The sequence below is a fragment of the Schistocerca serialis genome, chromosome 1 (assembly GCF_023864345.2).
Source record: "Schistocerca serialis cubense isolate TAMUIC-IGC-003099 chromosome 1, iqSchSeri2.2, whole genome shotgun sequence".
In the NCBI taxonomy this organism is placed as follows: domain Eukaryota; kingdom Metazoa; phylum Arthropoda; class Insecta; order Orthoptera; family Acrididae; genus Schistocerca; species Schistocerca serialis.
The window spans coordinates 441091867-441115124 of NC_064638.1; the positions used below are offsets into that span (position 1 = coordinate 441091867).

At 42.4% G+C, this 23258-nt stretch overlaps 1 protein-coding gene across 1 annotated transcript; it reads right to left on the reverse strand.

Moving 5' to 3' along the window:
* Positions 1–12213: 12213 nt before the first annotated feature.
* LOC126482286 (exostosin-1-like) lies at positions 12214–13140 on the reverse strand. Its single transcript, XM_050106328.1, has one exon. It carries the CDS (start codon positions 13138–13140, stop codon positions 12214–12216), a length of 927 nt encoding a protein of 308 aa, XP_049962285.1.
* Between the last annotated feature and the right edge of the window lie 10118 nt (positions 13141–23258).

A 23258-nucleotide genomic window follows, 5' to 3' on the forward strand; every position in this document is an offset into this window, starting at 1 on the left:
GTAAAAATTTTCGTAGGAATTTTTCTTGTTTTGGATGTCTGGAATCGCACTCGTAATATATATCCTGCTCGGAATTGCGCGCGGCCTCGGCAGAGAAACTGCGCTACACAGAGATGAGCTAGAGGTGATCCCTGCTCTGGGACGATGCGTGCCACATTCATCGCTGATCGCGAGGAGAGGAGACAAGACAGTTGAGCTTTTGCGTTAGAGGTGAAGCAACGAAGGAAGGTGATTTTTGGCAAATTTAGGCGATTTAATGTGGAGAGAAAAACAATTGACTTTTGCATTGGTACGGGTGTATTTTTTGTGAAGAATGGATTACAGATAAAAGATTAAGTTTCTTTTATTTTCGGCAGTGGTTTGATAACAGAGCATTCTTCGTTCGTCAGACGTCCAAATCAGGAATATTTTTCGTTTCTTTTTTTTTAGGATTTATCATTGTTAAAAAATGGATTTAAGAATAAAATTTTGTAGTTAATTTTTGCAGTTCTTGAATTGTAGTGACTTAGTTTCGGAGAAAGCGTAAGTATTATTGAAGTCTCATCTAATGTTATTAAATCAAATGATACGAGATCGCTGTTGAGTTCATTTTTAACCCAGAGTGATTGTCCACATCCTGGGAGTCAGTTTTCAATTTATTTAAAACCACTATCAAAAATTATGAACCAAGAATGTTAATGTTCCTGGAGAATGCATTGCATCTTTGCATATCTTAGCCGTTAGATTTTGCAGAAGCGCTGTAGCTACGAGAGTCATTTGCGTGGCGTTATCCATTACAACCGAGGTAAGCCAAATAGTGTAGAAAATATATTGTTATTTAATTAATTTTCACACGGACCAACTTTAGTTTCAAAATAATCAGGTTTTCATAATCAAAGTTCATAGATTTTGCGATAACAAACTTCAGACAGGGCATCATTTTCTTAGCATTCTCGCAGTTTCTCTGTGCTGTCTCGCAGTTGAGTTTGGTCACAAACAGTTGCTAACGCAAGCTACCAACTTCGAGTTTAGGTACGCGCGCTATTCAAAACAGGAAACTTCAGCACCTAACAGCCAATTTAACATTAAAAACACAGTCAACACTACTCAACCACTTTCACTGAGGTCATCAGTAGCCTAGACAAGTGCTCGAGTGATTTGAAGTCGGAGAAACGGGCAGCCAGTCCACTCGCCGAATACCTTCTCGTTCCAAGAGCTAGCTCCTCCACCACCACAGTTCGATGCGGTCGCGCTTCGTCATCTATTAAAAATGAAGTTAGGGCCGAATGCAAATCTGAAAATGCGCACATAAGGATGGACTACAGCATCAGAATAACAGTCACCAGTGAGTGTACCATGTTCCAAGTCATGTCGTTCGTGGGAGCATTACGTGTTCCAACCTCTCGCCATGATGGTACGTCCAGTATTGTCGAAGATGATCGTTTTGGTGGTCCAGGTGTGATGGTGTAGAGACGCATATGTTGCATGGTCGTACTGACCTCCACGTCACTGTATACAGTACGCTCACCGATCAACGTTATTGTGACCCTGTACTACTTTAGCATGTGCGTCTTTTCAGGGATGCATTCGGTCCTGACTTCATTTTTTATGGATGACAATACACGACCGTATCAATAGCACAGATGAAGAGGCTCTTGGAACGAGAGGATATTCGGCGAATGGATAGGCCTGCCCGTTACCCCGACTTAAAATCCACGAGCACGTATCGGATGTGTTGGGGATATGTATTGCATCAAGTCCATGCGCACCCAGGACCATCCAGCAGCTGTTCAGCGCGCTGGTGGAGGAATTTCCGATCGCTGTAACTTCACTATAATTTATGTCTTTCGATGAAAGTGTCATTTCCATTAGTCTCATTGGATGTTTCTTATAGTCACCTTCTTTCCTGTCCTGTAGCAGTTATTTGTATGTATGGCCAAAGTTTCGTCGCACTATGTTACTAGGCAGTAACGTATCATGTGAAAGTTGCTACTCTCCTAACTTTGGCACACGAGTGTACATCGATATTTATTTTCCTCTCAAGCCACCCTGCAGTTTATACGAGGGTGAGTCAAATGAAAACCTTAAATATTTTGTTAAATATTATATATTGTGCAGAAATGGTAGAAAGCTGTATCACTTTTCAACATAATCTCCCCCACGCTCAATGCAAGTCCTCCAGCGCTTACATGGTGCATAAATTCCTTTAGAAAAAAATTCTTTTCGTAGTCCGCACAACCACTCCTGCACCGTCTGGCGTACCTCTTCATCAGAACGGAACTTCTTTCCTCCCATTGCGTCTTTGAGTGGTCCAAACATATGAAAATCACTTGGGGCAATGTCTGGTGAGTATGGTGGGTGAGGAAGACACTCAAAATGCAGGCCTGTGATTGTTGCAACTGTTGTACGGACAGTGTGGGGCCTTGCATTGTCATATTGCAAAAGGACACCTGCTGACAGGAATCCACGTCGCTTTGATTTGATTGCAGGCCGCAGATGATTTTCTACGAGATCTGTGTATGATGCAATGGTGACAGTGGTCCCTCTAGGCATGTAATGCTCCCAAAAAACAGTCAGCATAATCGTCGCTGCTGATAGTTCTGAAACTTCTTTGGTTTTGGTGATGAGGAATGGCGCCATTCCTTGCTCGCTCTCTTCGTTTCCGGTTGGTGGAAGTGAACCCCGGTTTCGTCCCCAGTAACGATTCTTTCAAGGAAGCCATGACCTTCTCGTTCAAAGCGCCGAAGAAGTTCTTCACAAGCATCAACACGTCGTTCTCTCATTTCAGGAGTCAGCTGCCGTGGCACCCATCTTGCAGACACTTTGTGAAACTGGAGCACATCACGCACAATGTGGTGTGCCGACCCATGGCTAATATGTAAACATGCTGCAGTGCCATTCAGTGTCACTCGGCGGTTTTCCTTCACTATGGTTTCAACTGCTGCAATGTTCTGTGGAGTCACAACTCGTTGTGCCTGACCTGGACGAGGAGCCTCTTCCACTGAAGTCACACCATTTGCGAACTTCCTACTCCATACGTAGACTTGCTGCTGTGACAATCATGCATCACCGTACTGAACCTCCATTCGTCCATGTATTTCAATAGGTTTCACACCTTCATTACGCAAAAACCGAATAACAGAACGCTGTTCTTCCCTGGTGCGAGTCGCAAGTGGGGCGGCAATCTTTATACTGATACTTCGACGGTATGTGTGCATCTGCACTAAGCTGCCACCTATAGGCCATTCCGCAGGCTGTTTGTAGCACGCTCACCAACTTACAGGATAACGGCGCGAAATTTCAATTTAAGGTTTTCACTTGACTCACTCTGGTATGTACACACACCGAATATAAAGAAAACTACGTATAAGAATATGTAGAGTTACTTGCGCAGATAAAAAGAAACCATTGTTCTGTGACGAATGTTTTCCTGCAGCGCACCTTAAAGATTTTGACTCTGGACTTCTGTTAGGCCAATGTTCATAGTTAACACAGCCATGCCTAGGAGCTGAAAATTGCAAGTTAACTCGTGTGTTCCGCTATCAACAGAGATTCACGGTAAAAGTGTGGGTAGGATTTGGTTACGACCGTCGAACTGGGCCGTATTTTCTGCTTAAAAGGAAAACTCCGCATCGCAGCCCCCTCAGATTTAGTGGTAAGATGGCTCACTGGATAGCCCGTCAAAAACTAAACACAGATCAAGCATGAAAACAGGAAGAGGGTGTACTGAACTATGAAACAAGCAAAATAGTGAACGGTCGAAGGGTATGAAGGCAATACAGAGCAGCCAAACATAACAACGGCGTCGTGGTTACAAAACACAGTGGTCACGCTGTTGGACTGCCAGGCGGGCGAGCCGTGTTCAAATCTCTCTGGCGCCCTTTATTTTTATCTATTTTTTTCCTCACAACGTTATGAACTGTCCGTCCGGTCACTGAAATGTTTGTTCTTTTTTATAATCTTCGCAGTTGTCATACTATGCACGGGTTATAGAATATAACTCATGTGGTAAGAATACGTTACCGTCGCAAGTAAACGTAATGGACAGTGAGAGCAGGCGAGATACCACATAGACGTCTCACAGGAGTGAAAACTAACAAACGGGTGTGAACTATGTTACAACAAGGGAATTCAAGATTCAAAACTGAACGCAACTCCAAAAACATTAAAAACGTGTTTTTACAGAGCACAGAGAAATTGCGTTATTTCTTACGTTCATTTATTGCGACTTATGTAACAAACTATTATGGTTTCATAATTCCCCTGAGAGTGATCACATTCACACGAACATTTCTATCGGACAAGTAGGCTTCTCTCTCTCTCTCTCTCTCTCTCTCACCAGGCGTAAAAATTAGATTCCTATCATATGACACACGTTCTGTCACTAATGCCGTGTATGACATACTAGACGTTTTTTTTTCCGGTGGAGGATTCGGTTGCCTTGTCGCCTCATCATCAATCGCTTGCGGTTCCCATTCGAATGCCACTTCCCTCCGGCTGCTTAATACAGTAGTTGTGCAGAATCAACTGTCAATCTAGGTCATTTCCTTACACCTCTCTCTTGCAAACGGACGTTACACCACAAGACAGACACAAATTTGAACAGAGTGGAAAAAAAATAGAATTGGCACGAGAGAGGTATGAACACGGCTCGCCCGCATTTCAGTTCAACATCGCGATTTAACCTCGACGTCGCTGCTCTTCTAAGCTATTCTATATTGCACTTCGAGTACTTCGACCATCCACCGTCTCCATTTTGCTATTTTTTTCGCAGTTCAGTATACCTTCATCCTCTTTTAATGGTTGATCTGTTTTCAGATTTCGACGGGCTGTCCACTGGTCCCTCTAAACAGTAAATCTGATGGGAGGGGGGGGGGGGGGGTTGATGGGGAGTTTCCCTTGTTAGCACGCAACGGACATTCCATGTCGGAAATGCATTATCTTTCACCACGGACAACGTAGTGGCTGATGGCCTTCACTTAACGACCGAGAGCAGCGGTGTTTGCGTAGAGTTGTCAGTGTTAACAGACAAGCAACGCTGCGTGAAATAACTGCATAAATCAATGTGTGACGTACGACGTACGTATCCGATAGGATAGTGCGGCGAAATTTGGCATTAATGGGCTGTGGCAGCCGACGACCGAGATGAGTGCCTTTGCCATCAGCACGACATCGCGTGCAGTGCCTCTCCTCGACTCTTGACCATATTGTTTAGATGCTAGACGACTGGGAAACAGTGGCCTCCTCAGGAGAGTCCAGATTTCAGATGGTAAGAGCTGATGGTGGAGTTCGAGTGTGACGCGAACCCCACAAAGCTATGGATCCAACTTGTCAACAAGGCCCTGTGCTAGCTGATGGTGGTTGTATAATGGTGTGGACTGTGTGTACATACAATAAACTGTGTCTTAGTTACCTTACGCTTGGCTACTTTGAGACCATTTGCAGCTGCTCATCGACATCATATTCCAAAACAACAATGGAATTTTTTTGGATGCCAATGCGCCATGTCACCGGGCCACAATTGTTCGCGATTAGTTTGAGGAATGTTCTGGAAAATTTGAGCGAATGATCTGGAAACCCAGGTTGTCGGACATGAATCCCATCGAACATTTATAGGACACAGTTCGGAGGTCAGTTCGTGCACAAAATCCTGCAACGGCAATACTTTCGCAGCTGTGGATGCCTACAGAGGCAGCATGGCTCAATATTTCTGCAGGGAACTTCCTACGGCTTGTTGAGTCCATGCCACGTCGTATTGCTGGTCTACGCTGGGCAAAAGGAGGTCCGACACGGTATTAGAACGGAACATAGTATAACAAACATGTTTAGAACACTTGCATGTACTACTCGTTTCGTATTACGGACTTTTACAATTTAAAAACTCAATCTCGGTTTGTGGAATTACCTCCAAGTATGATACCGTGTGACGTAACACAGTAAAAGCAAGCAAAATTTTGCTGGTTTATTACATTTATATCTGCATTGTCACCTATAGGAGAAAATGAGACGTAGCTGTGCACTTGAAATTTATTGCGGCCAAATCTCCCCTGAAATCCTCTCTTTAAATTACGGTCATGTGTTGGTCGTCTCCTTAAACTCATGGTCAGAAGTTGGTTGCCCTTGGAAGTAACTTTATAAAATACATAAAGCAGAGTTGCAGCAAACTGAAGCAAGTAATAACCATTTCTAACAAAATTTTATGAAACCCTAATGAAAATCTTTGAAAACTCCTACTGCCTACGATGAAAGCTACAACACCCACTAGCGGGCGACAGGTATCGATGTGTTTGTCAAACAGTCTGTTTGAGAGAAATTCTGACTGACGGAAACTTTGCCAAGATGGTGGATAATGTTTGCGTTTGTTTCGCCGAGTATGTTTAGTGAAAGAGTTTTATTAAGATTTATCTCACTGTATCGTGATTTTCCACAACTGTGGAAATTACGATCAAGGATAAGAACAAGATAGCACTGGAAATTACCAAAATGTTGTGGGAAGGCCAACCAAAGACTGATTTATTGGCAGAATACTTAGAAGATGCAACAGATCTACAAAAGAGACTGCCTACTACATTACGCTCGTCCGTCCCCTTTTGGAGTACTGCTGCGCGGCGTAGGACCCTTACCAGGTAGGATTTACGGAGTGCATCGACAAAGTTCAATGAAGAGCAGTCCCTTTTGTATTATCAAGAATTAAGGGTGAGAGTGTCACGGACATGATACAGAATTTCGGGTGGGCATGATTAAAACAAAGGCGTTTCTTGTTGCGGTGAGACCTTCTCACGAAATTTCAATCACCAACTTCCTCCTCCGAGTGCGAAAATATTTTGTTGACGCCGACCTACATATGGAGAACCGATCACCATAGTAAAATAAGGGAAACCACAGCTCGCACCGGAAAGATATAGTGTTTGTTTTACCGCGCGCTGTTTGAGAGTGGAATAATAGAGAATTATTGTGAATGTGCTGCCAGGTACTTATGCGTCTTTTGCAGAGAATCGATTTGGGTGTCAAGTATATTCATCTACTTGGCGTTTCTCCTTATTGATGTTAATCTTACTGGACACAGTGTTAGGGCGTGTTCTTCAAGCCGAATCAAGTAAATTTGATTACATGAACTTGTGCCCGGGTATGTTTCAGCTGTCAGTTACCGAAAGAGCGTTTTATGCGATGCAACCTATGAACTTATATCTGCTTCCCCTGAGCGAGGTGTCGCATTGGGAAGACACTGGACTCGCATTCTGGAGGACGACGGTTCAAATTCCTGTGTACCCATCCAGATTCAGGTTTGCAGTAGTTTGCCCATATCGTTTAAGGCAAATGATGGGATAATTCCTTTGAAAATATCACGGCCAATTTCTTTCTTTATCCTCGCCTACCCCCAGATTGTGCTCTTCCTCCAAAAACCTCGTCGTCGGCAGAACGTTAACCCTCCGAGTCCCAAAAATATGAAAACAAACATTTTAAAAGTTTTCACAGAAGTAACCTTCATTACCGTAGCAAACAACGAATACAAGAAGAAATTGGCGAAAAGTAAACCCTCAGTTGCTCTAAGGAGGTGGTTTCACTTTGGAAACGCTGCAAAGTATAGTTTTCAATCACCTCTCATTCCAGGTGATCAAATATTTCAAAGGGAATTCGCATTTTTCCTAGGCACAACACCACGTCTTTAAACTTCCATGAACTCCTAATACCTAAACCAAATTATTGTCCTTACTATCAAGTAAAACTGGGCCCAAAATTTAATAAATCTTTTATCAAAACTACAAATACGCCCCAGCTGTTTCACTTCGAAACTAGTCATAAAAACAGTAATACAAACTCAAATTTACGATACAGTAGCTTTAGATACACATACTTTCATTGTCAATAATCTCAATGCATTACATTCGTAGAAGTAGCTCGACGTACCACTCGATGCCTCTGTCTTGGGACAGCATCGGTGGTTTCGTGCTAAAGGCGCTGGTACTTTAGAAAGTTAACAAAACTGTGATTTCAGGCAGAAAGCACTGGTACTCAAGGAGCTAAACCCCAATCTTTCTTGTAGTATCTGCTTCCAGACGTTCAACAAAATGTGTGTTATATCACGTGCTGTGATAGAGGCACTGAGGGTTTGTAGTGAAAAACTGAAGGCTTTTGTAAGAAATGAGCCAAGTTTTCGATGTAGTCTTCTTTAACATCCATGCAATTTGTCTGTTTTTCCACTGACTTCCTTTTAATCCTGAATTACGGTTCTTGTGGGTCTTACACCTTATCAATGCACTCAAAAAGTTTTCCTGTCCATACTTCATATTGATGTGGAAATGGTGGAGGACTTGCGGGGAAGGGGAGGGGGGGGGGGGGCGTGGTAAGTTTGTGTATCTAGCGAATAGGATGAATGCCCAACACCGGTAACTCCAAATCGTTTCCCCAGTGAAAAAAAAAATTGTTTCATTGCCGTGATGAAATTTTTTCTTAGACGTTTAGTTGGGGTTTGCCTCGGTAGCTGCGCGGTCAACGTGGCGGTGTGCTAACCCAAGGGGCCCAGTTTCGATTTCCAGCCGGTTCGGAGATTTTCTCCACTCGTGGACTGTGTTGTTTTTACGTTAGTATCATCATAATTGACATTACACTCTTGAAATGGCTGTAAGGCCACGTACCATGAGCCAATAAATTAAAAAAAAACTTAGCTATCATTATCCTCTTACTAGTTTCATCAGAGTAACCAGCCTAACGCTTTAAAGGAGAAACAGTCAGTTAAACAGTTTCCGTTAAGACCGATCAGTCTGCAATCACCAAAAAAAGCTGAAGATGGGTGACACTGCCCGAAAACGGCAGTTTTGAGACAATAAAATAGCTATCGACAAAGTTTTTTGTAAGAGGTAGTTTGACAGCCATAGACGTTCCGTTTCTTTTATTTTCCAAGTATCTTAAGTAGCATGTAATACACATTTTTCTGCTTCTTATATGCATAGTTCAAGTACCTGGGAAGTTTTATCACAAAGGATGCCCACTGCACCAACGAAATCCGAGCAAGAATCGCCATGGCCAAAGCTGCTTTCAACAAGAAGAGGACTCTGCTAACCAGCAAGTTGAGTTTGGCATTGAGGAAAAAACTAATAAAGTGCTACATTTGGAGCACTGCACTGTATGGAGCAGAGACATGGACCATGAGGAAGAAGGAGAAAAAATACTTAGAGAGCTTTGAATGTGGTGCTGGAGGAGAATGGAAAAGATCAAGTGGAAAGATCGCATAAAAAATGACTATGTACTGCGAAGAGTAGGAGAGAAGAGAATTATTCTGCGTACAATTCTTCAGAGAAAGGCCAGCTGGACTGAAAATGTACTTCGACACGAGGGACTCATACATGATGTCATCGCAGGGAAACTCAGGACGAGGAAGAATTCAACGTCTGGACGACATGAAAGATGGAAGGAGATACAACAGACTAAAAGAAGAAGCTGAAGAGACGGAACTGTGGAATCAGAAATTCTCCGTATGAAGACATGGACCTGCCACTAGGCAGAATACTACATAATAATAATAATAATAATAATAAAAGGTACGAGAGAAAGTCCGATTTTGAACATTTCTCTGTAGCTCAATTTGTACGGTTAGCCTACCACTGTCGGATTAAAAACCGTGAGTGTGCCAAAAACAACGATATCGAGATAGGAGGAGACGGAGCTTTGCTCACTTCAGCATTCATGGACGCGAACTCGCTCTAGCACTGGCCCACAGTGATTAGGGAAATGCGTAAACCGTCATTACGGTGGCAGTCTGTGATCTGGACTCTGGACTTAGCTCCCACTGCCCGGTACAAACTGCCATTTCTCCTTTAGACGACAGGGAAATGGAAACATCTTCATGTTTTGACGAAGTACTTACGCACACGTGCTGTAATCATACTCAGTACGGCTGTAACACATACGGGATGCGCTGTCCTGATGCTTGTACATGATGTAACACAGAAGCCAAAAACAGCGTGATACTCTCCAGGAAATAATCGAGTTCCCCAGTGAATTTTAAAATCGTACTCCATCGAAATTCTGTTCTTAAAACAATGCAAGAGACTGATTTTTAATCTTTCTAGAGTCCATAAGCGTTGCGTTGCAAAGGATTTTAATGCACTTTTTTTTCTCCTCTCCTGCCTATATTAACGTACCCCGAAAGTCAGAGGTGTTTAGATATAATGACGCAGCAGAAGATTGTGAAGAATTGTGGAACATTTGAATCAGCATCGGACTCAAATCCATATTCATGGCACACTGGACTCGCATTCGGGAGGACGACGGTTCAATCCCGTCTCCAGCCATCCTGATTTAGGTTTTCCGTGATTTCCCTAAATCGTTTCAGGCAAATGCCGGGATGGTTCCTTTGAAAGGGCGCGGCCGATTTCCTTCCCAATCCTTCCCTACCCCAAGCTTGCGCTCCGTCTCTAATGACCTCGTTGTCGACGGGACGTTAAACACTAACCACCACCACCACCACCACCACCACCATATTCATGTAGACAAAAATGACTGGTTGGCCAACTTCAGATGAAAACGTCCACCATTACTGCGATTGTTTTGCGCAATAAGGCAAAACTCTTGCAACATTATATACTTCCCTTTCACTTTACAACATTTTTTCCCCATTGCCTAAAGGTAAAGATTCGAACGTGTATGTTTAGGAAGCCGTCTTGTTTCAAAACGATAGATCAGCTTTAAAATCTGTACGTGAAAGCATAGTTGGTTTTCGTTGAACACACTGCTGTTGTTATAGTGCTGAAGTTTTGAGTTTCCACTCCGCGCCAGTAAACATTCCTATTTCAGCGGATGTCGTCTCGGGGACATCGTCAGCTTCTGTCGAGTGATGTAACGTGGGCTTAACATCTATGATTCATTCCTAGCATTTGTTACGACTGGTGGTCTGTGTCAAAATAAGAATCAATGTGAATTCGTACTTTTCTGTTAATGACCCAAACCGGTCATCAACCTGATCGAGAGCACCTCTTATCAGGTTCTAGCCCACAAGCACTCAAGAATGTTTATCTCTTCCTCCAAATAAGTGGTAAGTCATCAGACGCCCTAAATATATGGAAAAAGCCACATTATATGCGAAATTCCGTATAAGGATACGGTGGTTGGCTTATCACAAAGTTTTGTTTATGTCATTGTGTCAAAAATAAACAATACCTCTAAGTACCACGTGCTTCAGTAAAAAATAATGTCCCTTTCATTCTCTCTCTTTGCGGTGGAACCTTTTCAGATATTTACTACAGATAATGCCACATTAACTCGTTTCTTCTTGTTGTCACTGAATGACCCAGAAAGGGACTGAAGACTGACGTTTAGTCCCTTTACTGTATAAACCAGTCAGTCAACTAACCAATGATCCAAAACTGAAGTTCAGTTGCTGTATTATTAGCAACCTCATTTGAAACCAATGAAACGCTTCCAACAAAAATCTGTAAAATACTGTATTCAAATATAAAACAAAATTTGGAGCAGATAACAAAGAGCATAATCAAAGTACTAGATGAATGAAAAGGCAAAGAATTGTCATGAGTCTTGGAGTACTCCCACTCTTTGTGTAACTTTAAGCTATTTATTGGCTTTCGGAACGTTTGTGCGTTGTTCCCCGAAGTTATTTTTTTCATGTAACAGAAGTTTCGATTTATTGGCCCGTTTTCTATCACAAAAGGGCAAAAATTAGGCCCAAGTTTTACTCAAGATGGACAGAAGTAAGGAATACATCTCTAACATAGTTACATGTCAACCCAACCACAGACCTGGCGTTCGCTTAAAATATGTCTGCGCAATCTACAAACTTCCGGAGTATCGACTTGCCGACATTTGCACTCTATGTACAACAGTTTCGCATTGTCCCCATACTATACGAATAGGAATTACATTCAACTGCGCGAGGCTGTTGCCATTTGCGACCACGCGACTGCGCAGACATTATTTGCTACGAAGCGCTGCTACTACTACTACTGCCGGTATGTAGGTAAACTTCGAGACAACTGATAAGCATTAGCAACAAATGCACCTAATCATTCGCAAATCACTTGTGCAAAAAAGTATGTTACTTTGACTTACGGCTTTACACTGAAAAGGTTTTCTCGAATTTAATACAGAATGCAAATTCGTACACTTGTCACATTTGCGAGAGTGTACATGACTTCAGAAACATTTGAGAACAGTACTGAGATATGGCGGCAATCTATATAAAACAAATTTCAGCTATGTTTTGCCATGCAGAAGCATTCCTTACCTGTCGTATTCTGTGTTGTCCTTCTCGCACCGATCGTCCTTCAATTCCTTCCAGCTCTTGCCGTGCCGACACGTCGTCACCAGCACGATATCCTTCTCATTATGCAGATGATAGAGCAAGTTCCGGGTTTCCGAACCTATCCCGTAGACGTAACGTTTCCCTTTAAACGCGAGTAAGTACTTTTTAGTCACTGGAAAATTATTGGTTGTCACGTATCCCGACTCACCACCTCTCTCCGGGTGGTTTTTGTGAAACAGGGGAATGGAGACATCGAAACCCGGCCTCAGGTGCGTTAGCGACACACTCGCCTTGGCGAGGATAGCTTTGCCGGGATCGAAACCTAGGTTATCCTCCAGGTAGTCGGGCCAAGTGCCCGAATAAAGATTAAAGATCACATGGTTCAGACCGTCGTTCCACAACCTGAGTTTTTGCAGCCGTGCAGGAACATTGCGTACGTAATCAGTCGAAAGACTATCTCTGTCTAACGTATCGATACCTAAAACAAAAAGGCAGGCTTGACTAGGATCAGACGTATAGTAGCGCGACTCTTGAATCACATTTAGCACTTTCTGGTACAAGGGGCTGGGCGTCAGTACGGTCCCACTGTCGGGATCTTCATAGATCGGATACACATACACTCTGAAGTCATTCTCACACTTGCTGAAGTCGAAACACGTCTCCATGCGGCACGCCGGCGTGCCGGAACCTCCTTGTGCTTTGACACTCGGTTCTGTCCGTCTGTGCCTCGGAGAGGCTTCCAAATCTCGGTCGTACAGCTGATCTTCCACGCCAATGTAAGAGGGCAAACTTTCATAATAGGCAGGCGCGGCACGTTCACTTTTTAACCTGTATCCGCCGAAGTAGCAGTAAGCTAGGAACGCACATGATAGGAAGGCCAACAGGTAACGTTTCTTCGCCTGCATTGTGCTAAAACTGCAGAACTACCACGGGGCGTTTGCATCGGGCACTGTCCGTGGCATAAAACTCGATCACACGCAAAAGACGCTACAGCACGGACTAACGAGGAGGCAGACGAAGGTGACGCTGACTTCTCAGTGCGATGTCATCTTGAGTTTTTTCATGCTGCCACACGGAACACTGTTTCCTAACCTGCCCGGAGCCGACGGCTGGTCCCAGTCAGTCGATATGGCTGGCAAACAACAACGAACCACGCGCATCGTCTTGTGCCCACAGCGCGGCCGGCGACGCACTCCGGGTCTGGCTACGCATGCACGCACGATCTGTGAGCTACGGACATGCTGCACGCAGCCCGCACACTGCTTAAAGCACGTCTCCCACTCTCATTTCCGCAGAAACTTACGCAGCTGCCGTATACTCCGGTCGCTGTGGCCGTCATTACGGCAGGACTGCTGCCGCCATGCGGCCTCGGAACGTACCACGCTGCTAAACAGCTGAAGGGCGCCGGGCGAGCGGGATCCGCGCCGAATTCAAACCGCTCACCGGCGACGCCGGCGAAGCGCTGCAGCATCACACACGTTTCGCGCGCTTCCAACAGTGTAGCACTACTCATTTGCATTAAGGGCCAACCGATACTGAGAGTAATGTGAAATCTGAATGAAATATTGTGCGTAATGTAAACTGCAAGAATGCTGACGCCTAGACTCGCAATCGTTTGATTCTACACCAAGGTTTTGCGCTTAACACACAAAATGAGTACCAGAATGTTACTTACTTGTGTTCTTATAGCGTTTTAAAATTTGTTTGAAAATGCCCGATACATTCTTAATTTAAAGACAACTGACGCTGATCAGTAAGTTGTGCAGTCGTTATAACCGCTCATTTCGCAGTGGGACATTGCAAAATGAAACATAAAACGAAAAAAAAAAATCGTGTATCGGCTGTCACCTAAGTAAGATTAACGGCGAAAAACAGGAAACACATGATTTTCTGCATTTTCAGAAGAACAATTACGTTGCTGATATCAAAACTTTTTCGAAACATCTTAACACAAAACATCATAACGGTGTTCTGCATAAAGGCAGATCGACAAATCCTAGATTTACTTATTAGGAAACGTTAAGTCTTGTTACTGTACTCGCACTTCGGACGACACACTTATATTCGCCACCAGTGGATGTTTCCAATAAATATTTTCCCAGATTTACTTTAAACATGTCTACTTTAGGTTAATATTAATTTTAAACAATTATTTAAAACCAAATGATGAACTTCATATGGGTCGGAGTGTGTTAGGAACAAAAGAAAAACGTTTCGAATGGGAAGATGGTTCAAAATCATAATAATTGAATGCGTTATTGCTCGCAAGACAACATTTTTCATCTAGGAAGTTTTTCCTCATTGTTGCGCCAATTTTAGTAGTACCATTAAAGACAACATTTTTCATATAGACAGTTTTTTTCAGTTGTTGCGTGCATTTTGATGGTGCTATCAAAATAATCTTCCTGGCTTTGACGGTTTGTACAACGCTTTCGGAAAGAAACAGTAATTTTTTGGATGTAGGATGCGCTTAAAAATAGGTTGGAATGTTTGCAGCGCAGAGTAAAAATTTATCTTGCATTACCGGTCATAAATAAACTCATTTTTCTCACATAGGATGTAAGCCCCATTGCGCCACTTGAAAAGAAAACTTTGTCAATTTTTTGTTTATTTTATATACCGGGTGATCAAAAAGTCAGCATAAATTTGAAAACTGAATAAATCACGGAATAATGTAGATAGAGAGGTACAAATTGACACACATGCTTGGAATGGCATGGAGTTTTATTAGAACCAAAAAATTACAAAAATTCAAAAAATGTCCGACAGATGGCGCTTCATCTGATCAGAATAGCAATAATTAGCATAACAAAGTAATACAAAGCAAAGATGATGTTCTTTACAGGAAATGCTCAATATGTCCACCATCATTCCTCAACAATAGCTGTAGTCGAGGAATAATGTTGTGAACAGCACTGTAAAGCATGTCCGGAGTTATGGTGAGGCATTGGCGTCGGATGTTGTCTTTCAGCATCGCCAGAGATGTTGGTCGATCACCACACACTTGCGACTTCAGGTAACCCCAAAGCCAATAGTCGCACGGACTGAGGTCTGGGGACCCGGGAGGCCAAGCATGACGAAAGTGGCAGCTGAGCACACGATCATCACCAAACGTCGCGCGCAAGAGATCTTTCACACGTTTAGCAATATGGGGTGGTTCTAATAAAACCCCATGTCATTCCAAGCATGTGTGTCAATTTTTACCTCTCTATCTACATTATTCCGTGGTTTATTAAGTTTTCAAATTTATGCTGACTTTTTGATCACCCGGTAGTTTTCAAAAAGATTTCCTTAGTAGAATAACAAAGTTTTAATCATATCCGCTGCCATACAAAATTTTTATTTCCTTACTAAATCGTTGTGCGACCTTACAGTTTTATCGAGATGGTTTAAATAATACCACAGAATCGGCGTGACATAGAAAAAAGCTTTGCAGGCAACTAACATTCAGTTTATTAGGAGCTCTATTCATCGATCGCCTGTGGGCTGAGGATGACACGGCGGCCTGTCGGTACCGTCTGGCCTTCATGGCCTGTTTTTTTTAAAATTTGGTTCTATTTATCACTACCAATTTTCTATCATATTCCGATTTGAAATCCAGTTTCCAGCAGATTTCAGCAATGTGAGGGTCACAGCTCAGTTCGTTGCTGACGCTTTTCCTCAAGCTCATTTTACTCAAAGTAAAGGTCCGGTGCAATATATCTGGGACGCTAAGTATACGGAGAAAACTAAAGGTATTCACAATTGCGAATATGACCAATCACCAGCTGTAGAATGGAATGACGACACCGCAAATCTGAGCCGGACCAGGACTCGAACCCGGATCTGCCGCTTATCGCCAGCGGTCGCCTTACCATTTGGCTATCCATGCACGAGTCACGGCAACACCCAAACTCATACAGCCTGTACTCGTACATCCAGTTGGTATATTTCGGTACACTTGAGACATTTTACTTGAAAGTCTCTTGCCCGGCGTCGGCGGATAAATGCCATATTGCTATGTTGTTGTTGTTGTGGTCTTCAGTTGTGAGACTGGTTTGATGCAGCTCTCCATGCTACTCTATCCTGTGCAAACTTCTTCATCTCTGAGTACCTACTGCAGCCTACATCCTTCTGAATCTGCTTAGTGTATTCATCTCTTGGTCTCCCTCTACGATTTTTATCCTCCACGCTGCCCTCCAATGCTAAATTGGTGATCCCTTGATGCCTCAGAACATGTCCTACCAACCGATCCCTTCTTCTAGTCAAGTTGTGCCACAAGCTCTTCTTCTCCCCAGTTCTATTCAATACCTCCTCATTAGTTATGTGATCTACCCATCTAATCTTCAGCATTCTTCTGTAGCACCACATTTCGATAGCTTCTATTCTCTTCTTGTCCAAACTATTTATCGTCCACGTTTCACTTCCATACATGGCTACACTCCATACAAATACTTTCAGAAAAGACTTCTTAACACTTAAATCAATACTCGATGTTAACAAATTTCCCTTCTTCAGAAAGGCTTTCCTTGCCATTGCCAGTCTACATTTTATATCCTCTCTACTTCGACCATCATCAGTTATTTTGCTCCGCAAACAGCAAAACTCCTTTACTCCTTTAAGTGTCCTATTTCCTAATCTAATTCCCTCAGCATCACCCGACTTAGTTCGACTACATTCCGTTATCCTTGTTTTGCTTTTGTTGATGTTCGTCTTATACCCTCCTTTCAAGACACTTCCATTCCATTGAACTGCTCTTCCAAGTCCTTTGCTGTTCCTGACAGAATTACAGTGCCTGTGTTATTTTGAATTACAATACAATGTTCCTTTCGACATTGCGGCGAGACGGGTTAACAGTCGCGTTGCGTTGCGTAATTGTTTGGCCATTGCCTTTCGTCGTACTGTGCACTACAAAAAGTTCCACCTAGCTCAGTACGGCGCCTAGTCACCAGCCCGATTCTCTGCATACGTAGATACTGTTCAGACTATGTTAAAAGCAGCGTTGAAGAAAAACCATCGTCAATACTTAACGTTTGCAAAGTCCGTCTAAACCCTGGCAGGAAGCTATCCTGTAATATAACGATTTTCGTATGGAGGGAAATTGCTTCATTCTTTTAGAAAAAAACGTCAAAATTCCGCAACAACTTCTTTATTTCTTTAGTTTCAAAATTAAAGAATTAACCATCAGCCCGTATTTATTTAAACGACTTATATCAATGTGCTCAGCTCACAGTTTATACACCCCAATATACACGCAAGACAGTAAGAAATGTACTTAAGTCCGACACGAATTATGACGTGATCTACAGCTGATGGTCTGCTACAATACAGGGTGGTCCACTGATAGTGACCGGGCCAAATATCTCACGAAATAAGCATCAACACGATATCGATCTTTTCCGCAATTGGTAAACGGTCCATTTTAACACGAGTAATGTACAACGAAGCAAATACCGTCCGCACTGGTGGAATGTTACGTGATACCACGTACTTAAACGTTTGTGACTATTACAGCGCCATCTATCACAAAGCGAAAAAAAGTGGTCCAACTAAAACATTCATATTTCTTTACGTACTACACGAATATGTGATAAAAAATAGGGGGCTCCTATTTAAAAAAAAATGCAGTTGATATCCGTTTGACCTGTGGCAGCGCCATCTAACCAGCCAACCATAGTGCCGTCTGGTTTCCTCCTTCAAGCTAGAGAAGTTTCGTTCTTTGTAGTTTTTTCGTTTGACGCTTATTTCGTGAGATATTTGGCCCGGTCACGATCAATGGACCACCCTGTATATGAGTTCCACATTCGGTCCTTTTTTTTCAGTGCATTTCTAATAAAGAAACTGCTGACTAACTATTCCATAGATGAATATGAAACATGCCACGCGGAATTCTACAAAGGCCGAAAGTCCACACGCGTGTATCTTTCCAACTACACACTTCACAAAGCTCAAATTTCCACAGTCTGTCCGTAAATGCTTTCACGGCAATACCATCCGGACGCGAAATACCAGTAACTTCTTCATTTTACTCATAACGTAGACGGACACGCCCGACACGACCTGAACGATCGATAACTAGCCAACGACTTCCTCCCTGGCGTTCCTTCCGGGGCCTATAACTACTTGCTAGAACGCGGGAAATGCTTAACTCTGATTGGTTGTTCAAAATGACTAGCCAATCTAAACAGTCCTTCGAGTTCTATCTCGCGCAAAAACTGTCCTACGCCAATCAATATTCGCAGATGCATTTACGTCACTTCATCATGCAAATCTTAATAAAATGCTTAACAAAACCAAACGAAAAGAAAACTAATCTTCAAATGACTTTAGAAAATCACTACTCTGCAAATGGTTATTCTGGCTGTATGTCCAAGTACCCTTGGACATACGTCATCAGGAAGGTATGGGAATTACAGTTTTCATTGCAAACTGCTTGCTTCACACTTTCCCATGACATAGTTACGTAATGTCTAACATCAGATGATATTGAATCGTTACGTATGTCCCACATATACACTCTCACTCACTCTCATTTATTCACACAATAAAACAAATAGTTATTAAATAAATATTAATGCTTTCTGAATTCTATGTTACAAAAATGAGAAATAGTGAACGTTTTTAGTTATAAAAAATCTAAATAAATTGTACTTCCATTTAGTGAACTTCAGTAATAATTCCAAATGATACTAAAAGACAAACTGTTATGAATCATAACCGACTTTAATCTTAGAAGTGTCGGTTTTTGGTGTTTTAGGTAATTATCTCTAAATCTGAAAGTATCTCAGCTAGATAGCTGAGATTTTAACAAAACCTTCCTTTTAATAACAAAGGACTTTATACTGACTTTTAACAAAACTGAATAATATTTAATACTGTTTATTTAGATTCTTAGGGGCTTAAATATTCTGTCGCTCGAACTAACACAGGTTGCGCTTCCCACGGCTAGGCTAGCGACAGGTGCGAGTGAGTCACGTCAAGATACCAGCGGCTGTATATTGCCACTGCCAACGGCTCCAAAGCTACGAGTCCTTACTTCAAAGTAGCTTAGTGCAATAAAATGCTATTGCGTACTGAATTGCGACATTACAACATGAATGCCATTCCAAAGGATCTTTGCACCGTAATTCAGAATAACACAGATACTGCAATATCGTAAGTATACGGAGGGTTTCCACAAGAATCGTAGATGGTACCTTTACTGGAAAATGGTTATAGATGGTATCTCTGACGATAGATGACCTATAAAGTATAGATACCTGGCGACAGATGAACAATAACTGTTCCACTTTCCACATGTCGTTTCTGCTCTAGTTGGTCTTTTCTTTTCAAATCTCTGGTTTATGTATTGGTGGTTTTTCAACTTTGAAACTAATTTTCGTAGTTGCGTAAACCTCAGTGCACTTCTGTGGCCAAATATTCGGGCCGCTTGTTTAATCATTGAAGACTAATGTCAGTCCCTACTCCTGGGAGTCACATTTTCTTACCGCCTTAGAGTAGATATTCGTTTTGGCAATGATTTATTTGTGTGATTTAGTCAAGTTTTACGGTAGTTCGGAATCCATGTTAAACCCCACGTCCCTAATATTTGCTGGATGAGCAGGACTATAGATACAGGAAAGAAGGATGGAAGATTATGTTATAACGTGTAACGTCCCCTTTGGAAAATTATAATTGACTGTGCTGGTAAACTTCTACGTTATTTGAATCAAAGACAGCTGAGTAAAACTCAACGTACTCAAGCAGTTTTCTCTTTACTGCCGGCCGGATTGGCCGTGCGGTTGTAGGCGCTACAGTCTGGAGCCGAGCGACCGCTACGGTCGCAGGTTCGAATCCTGCCTCGGGCATGGATGTGTGTGATGTCCTTAGGTTAGTTAGGTTTAATTAGTTCTAAGTTCCAGGCGACTGATGACCTCAGAAGTTAAGTCGCATAGTGCTCAGAGCCATTTGAACCATTTTTCTCTTTACTTATTCTGATCATCACTAAACTGACACACAGTATTTTTAGTGGAATGCAATCTTTCAATAATCCCTACAAAAGAATGGCCCTGACTAACAATAACCTATACCTTTCATGACTCACTTACCTCATTTACCTTAATAATGTTCAAAAGTCATCATATATATACCTATCAATTCATGAGTCCATCTTTACAAATTTCCTTTTTCTAGCAGACACACGTCCAGATCGTGCTCACATAGTAATCTCTCAAAACTGGCATCTCTCTCTCCACATCCACTACTGCTGGCGACTCACCTCCAACTGCACAACGCTACGCGCTGTTCACATGCAACTACCCAAAACAATTTGTAAAATTTTTTGTGGAGAGTATAGAGGCTATGTAAGTGGGCTGTTTAGGTTTTTATGTTGATAACGCCACGTAGCGCTCTGTATGAAAATCACTGACTGTGCTGTGTGCAGTCTGTGGCTGGTTGGCATTGTTGGAATATTCGCTATTGTTGTGTTGGGCAGTTCGATGTGAACAGCGCGTAGCGTTGTGCAGTTGGAGGTGAGCCGCCAGCAGTGGTGGGTGTGGGGAGAGAGATGACAGAGTTCCGAGAACGGACGATCTGGACGTGTGTCCGTTAGAAAAAGGAAATTTGTAAGACTGAATGTCATGAACTGATATATGATGACTTTTGAAAATTATTAATACATTGTTTGTTCTCTATCAAAATCTTTCATTTCTAACTATGCCTATCAGTAGTTAGAATCTTTTATTTAGCTGGCAGTATTGGTGCTCGCTGTATTGCAGTAGTTCGAGTAACGAAGATTTTTATGAGGTAAGTGAGTCATGAAAGGTTTATGTTATTGTTAATCAGGGCCATTCTTTTGCAGGGATTTTTGAAAGTCAGATTGCGTTGTGCTAAAAAAATATTGTGTGTCAGTTTAGTGATGATCAGAATAAGTAAAGAGAAGGCTGTTTGAGTACGTTGAGCTTTACGCAGCTGTCTTTGTATCAAATAACGTAGAAGTTTACCAGCACAGTCAATTATAATTTTCCGAAGGGGACGTTACAGACGTACCTCTGACGACGACGTCACTAGAAATGAAAAATAAGCTCCGATTGGGGAAATAAGTTATCCACGTCCTCTACAGTCGTCAGGAGTGCCCCAGGACTTTTGTTTCAGGACCGCTCCCAGTTTCTGTACATATGAACGAACTGACAGACATAATGAGCTGCAGTTTGCGATCTATTGGTGATGACGTCACAGCGTACGGGACAGTGTCGTCGTTAAGTGACTGTAGGAGGCTAGAGGATGATATGGACAGGATTTCTAGTTGGTGTGAGAAAAATATAAATTAATACAGATGAATAGGAAAAAACATTAGTATAATGTTCAAAATACATTATTAGGCTCGATTCATACTGGGGCGGTACATCAGCAACGCGAGACAGCTCCGCATAACGCGGCTCACGGCCGTAACGTGGAGTGTGGCGCTTCGTATGTCGTCGCCAAATGCCAAAATGTATCACGTATTTTTTCGAGACTGGAAAGAGGCACGGCCTTCCTTACAGAGTTGAAAAACAAAATAGATATGTTAGCTACGTTTCTTATGCAACAATACACGCCGTAAAATGCACCAGACGTAAACTGGCCAGCGACTATATTTTTCGTAGCAAACTTGTTCAAAAGGGTCAACTGGCTCTGAGCACTATGGGACTTAACTGCTGAGGTCATCAGTCCCCTAGAACTTAGAACTACTTAAACCTAACTAACTTGAGGACATCACACACATCCATGCCCGAGGCAGGATTCGAACCTGCGACCGTAGCGGTCGCGCGGCTCCAGACTGTAGCGCCTACAACCGCTCGGCCACTCCGGCCGGCAGTAAATTTGTAAAAATATGCGCAGTGCTGTGCTTTACCTCTAAAGTATCGAATAGTTTCGTCAAAATCCAATGAGAAAAACTGCATTGCGGAGAACACGTGCGAATCCCAACAACAGTGGTTTTTATTTTTTACACGTAAAGTAAAAGCTCTACTGAGAAACTATCTACAGAGACGAATGTAGCTTTGCTCCATATACACAAAAAAAATTTTTTGAGGCAAATCGGGTGACTTGAAATTTAACTCACAGCACTTCGAGTTAGCCGGCCGATACGGGAGAGATACGTATTGGTGTCGAATCGCTGTCGACCAGTGTGAACCACCTAAGGAAGGACGTTCATGAGCCAGACCGAAAATGTCAATTTTCAATTTTCTTTAGTTATTAGTAGAAGTCATGACAATAGCTCCCCAAAGTTCCAGTGATGAAATCGCATCCGAAGTACCTGAAAAATAATTAAATGTGTGACGCGACCTTCCTGCCACGCCCACTTTTTGAATCAACACTTCGACACTAAATCAGTGAACAACAATTCCGTGGATTATATTCACCAGGAAAGGTTTCCATATTGTATCCTGGATAATGTCAAGCCCATCTGATCTTGAACTTCTGGAAAAAGTGTTTTCATGGCTGAACGCAGTATCCAAATGAGTTTCTAAACTCACTCGTATGGAAAGATGCCGTAAAATCACATCTTCATCTGCTACGATTGTCAGAATTGAAACTTATGATGCAGTTCTTGTATTTAATGATGAGAACTGAAGGAGGGTGATGGTATTAGAGAGAAAGGACGTTAAGATAGGAAATTTCACTCAAGACATCTTGAGAAAAATGGATTTACATCACATCTGTGCAGTTGGAAAGTCAGTCGAAGATAGAGTAAAGGAAAGAAGGCAGAAAACAATAAACCAGAAGTGAAACCTTGAAGAGAGAGAGGACTTTGAATCCAAATCTGGGGCCTTCTGAAGAGATGACATAAGGAAAAACGTTAGGTTGAACTTTAAATTGCATTTCCTGAAAATTCAAAAATGGTTCAAATGGCTCTGAGCACTATGGGACTCAACTGCTGTGGTCATAAGTCCCCTAGAACTTAGAACTACTTAAACCTAACTAACCTAAGGACAGCACACAACACCCAGCCATCACGAGGCAGAGAAAATCCCTGACCCCGCCGGGAATCGAACCCGGGAACCCGGGCGTGGGAAGCGAGAAC

Bases quoted from the DNA above. Each gene is read 5' to 3' on its own strand.
- LOC126482286 (XM_050106328.1), bottom strand. From the start codon at position 13,140: ATGCAGGCGAAGAAACGTTACCTGTTGGCCTTCCTATCATGTGCGTTC.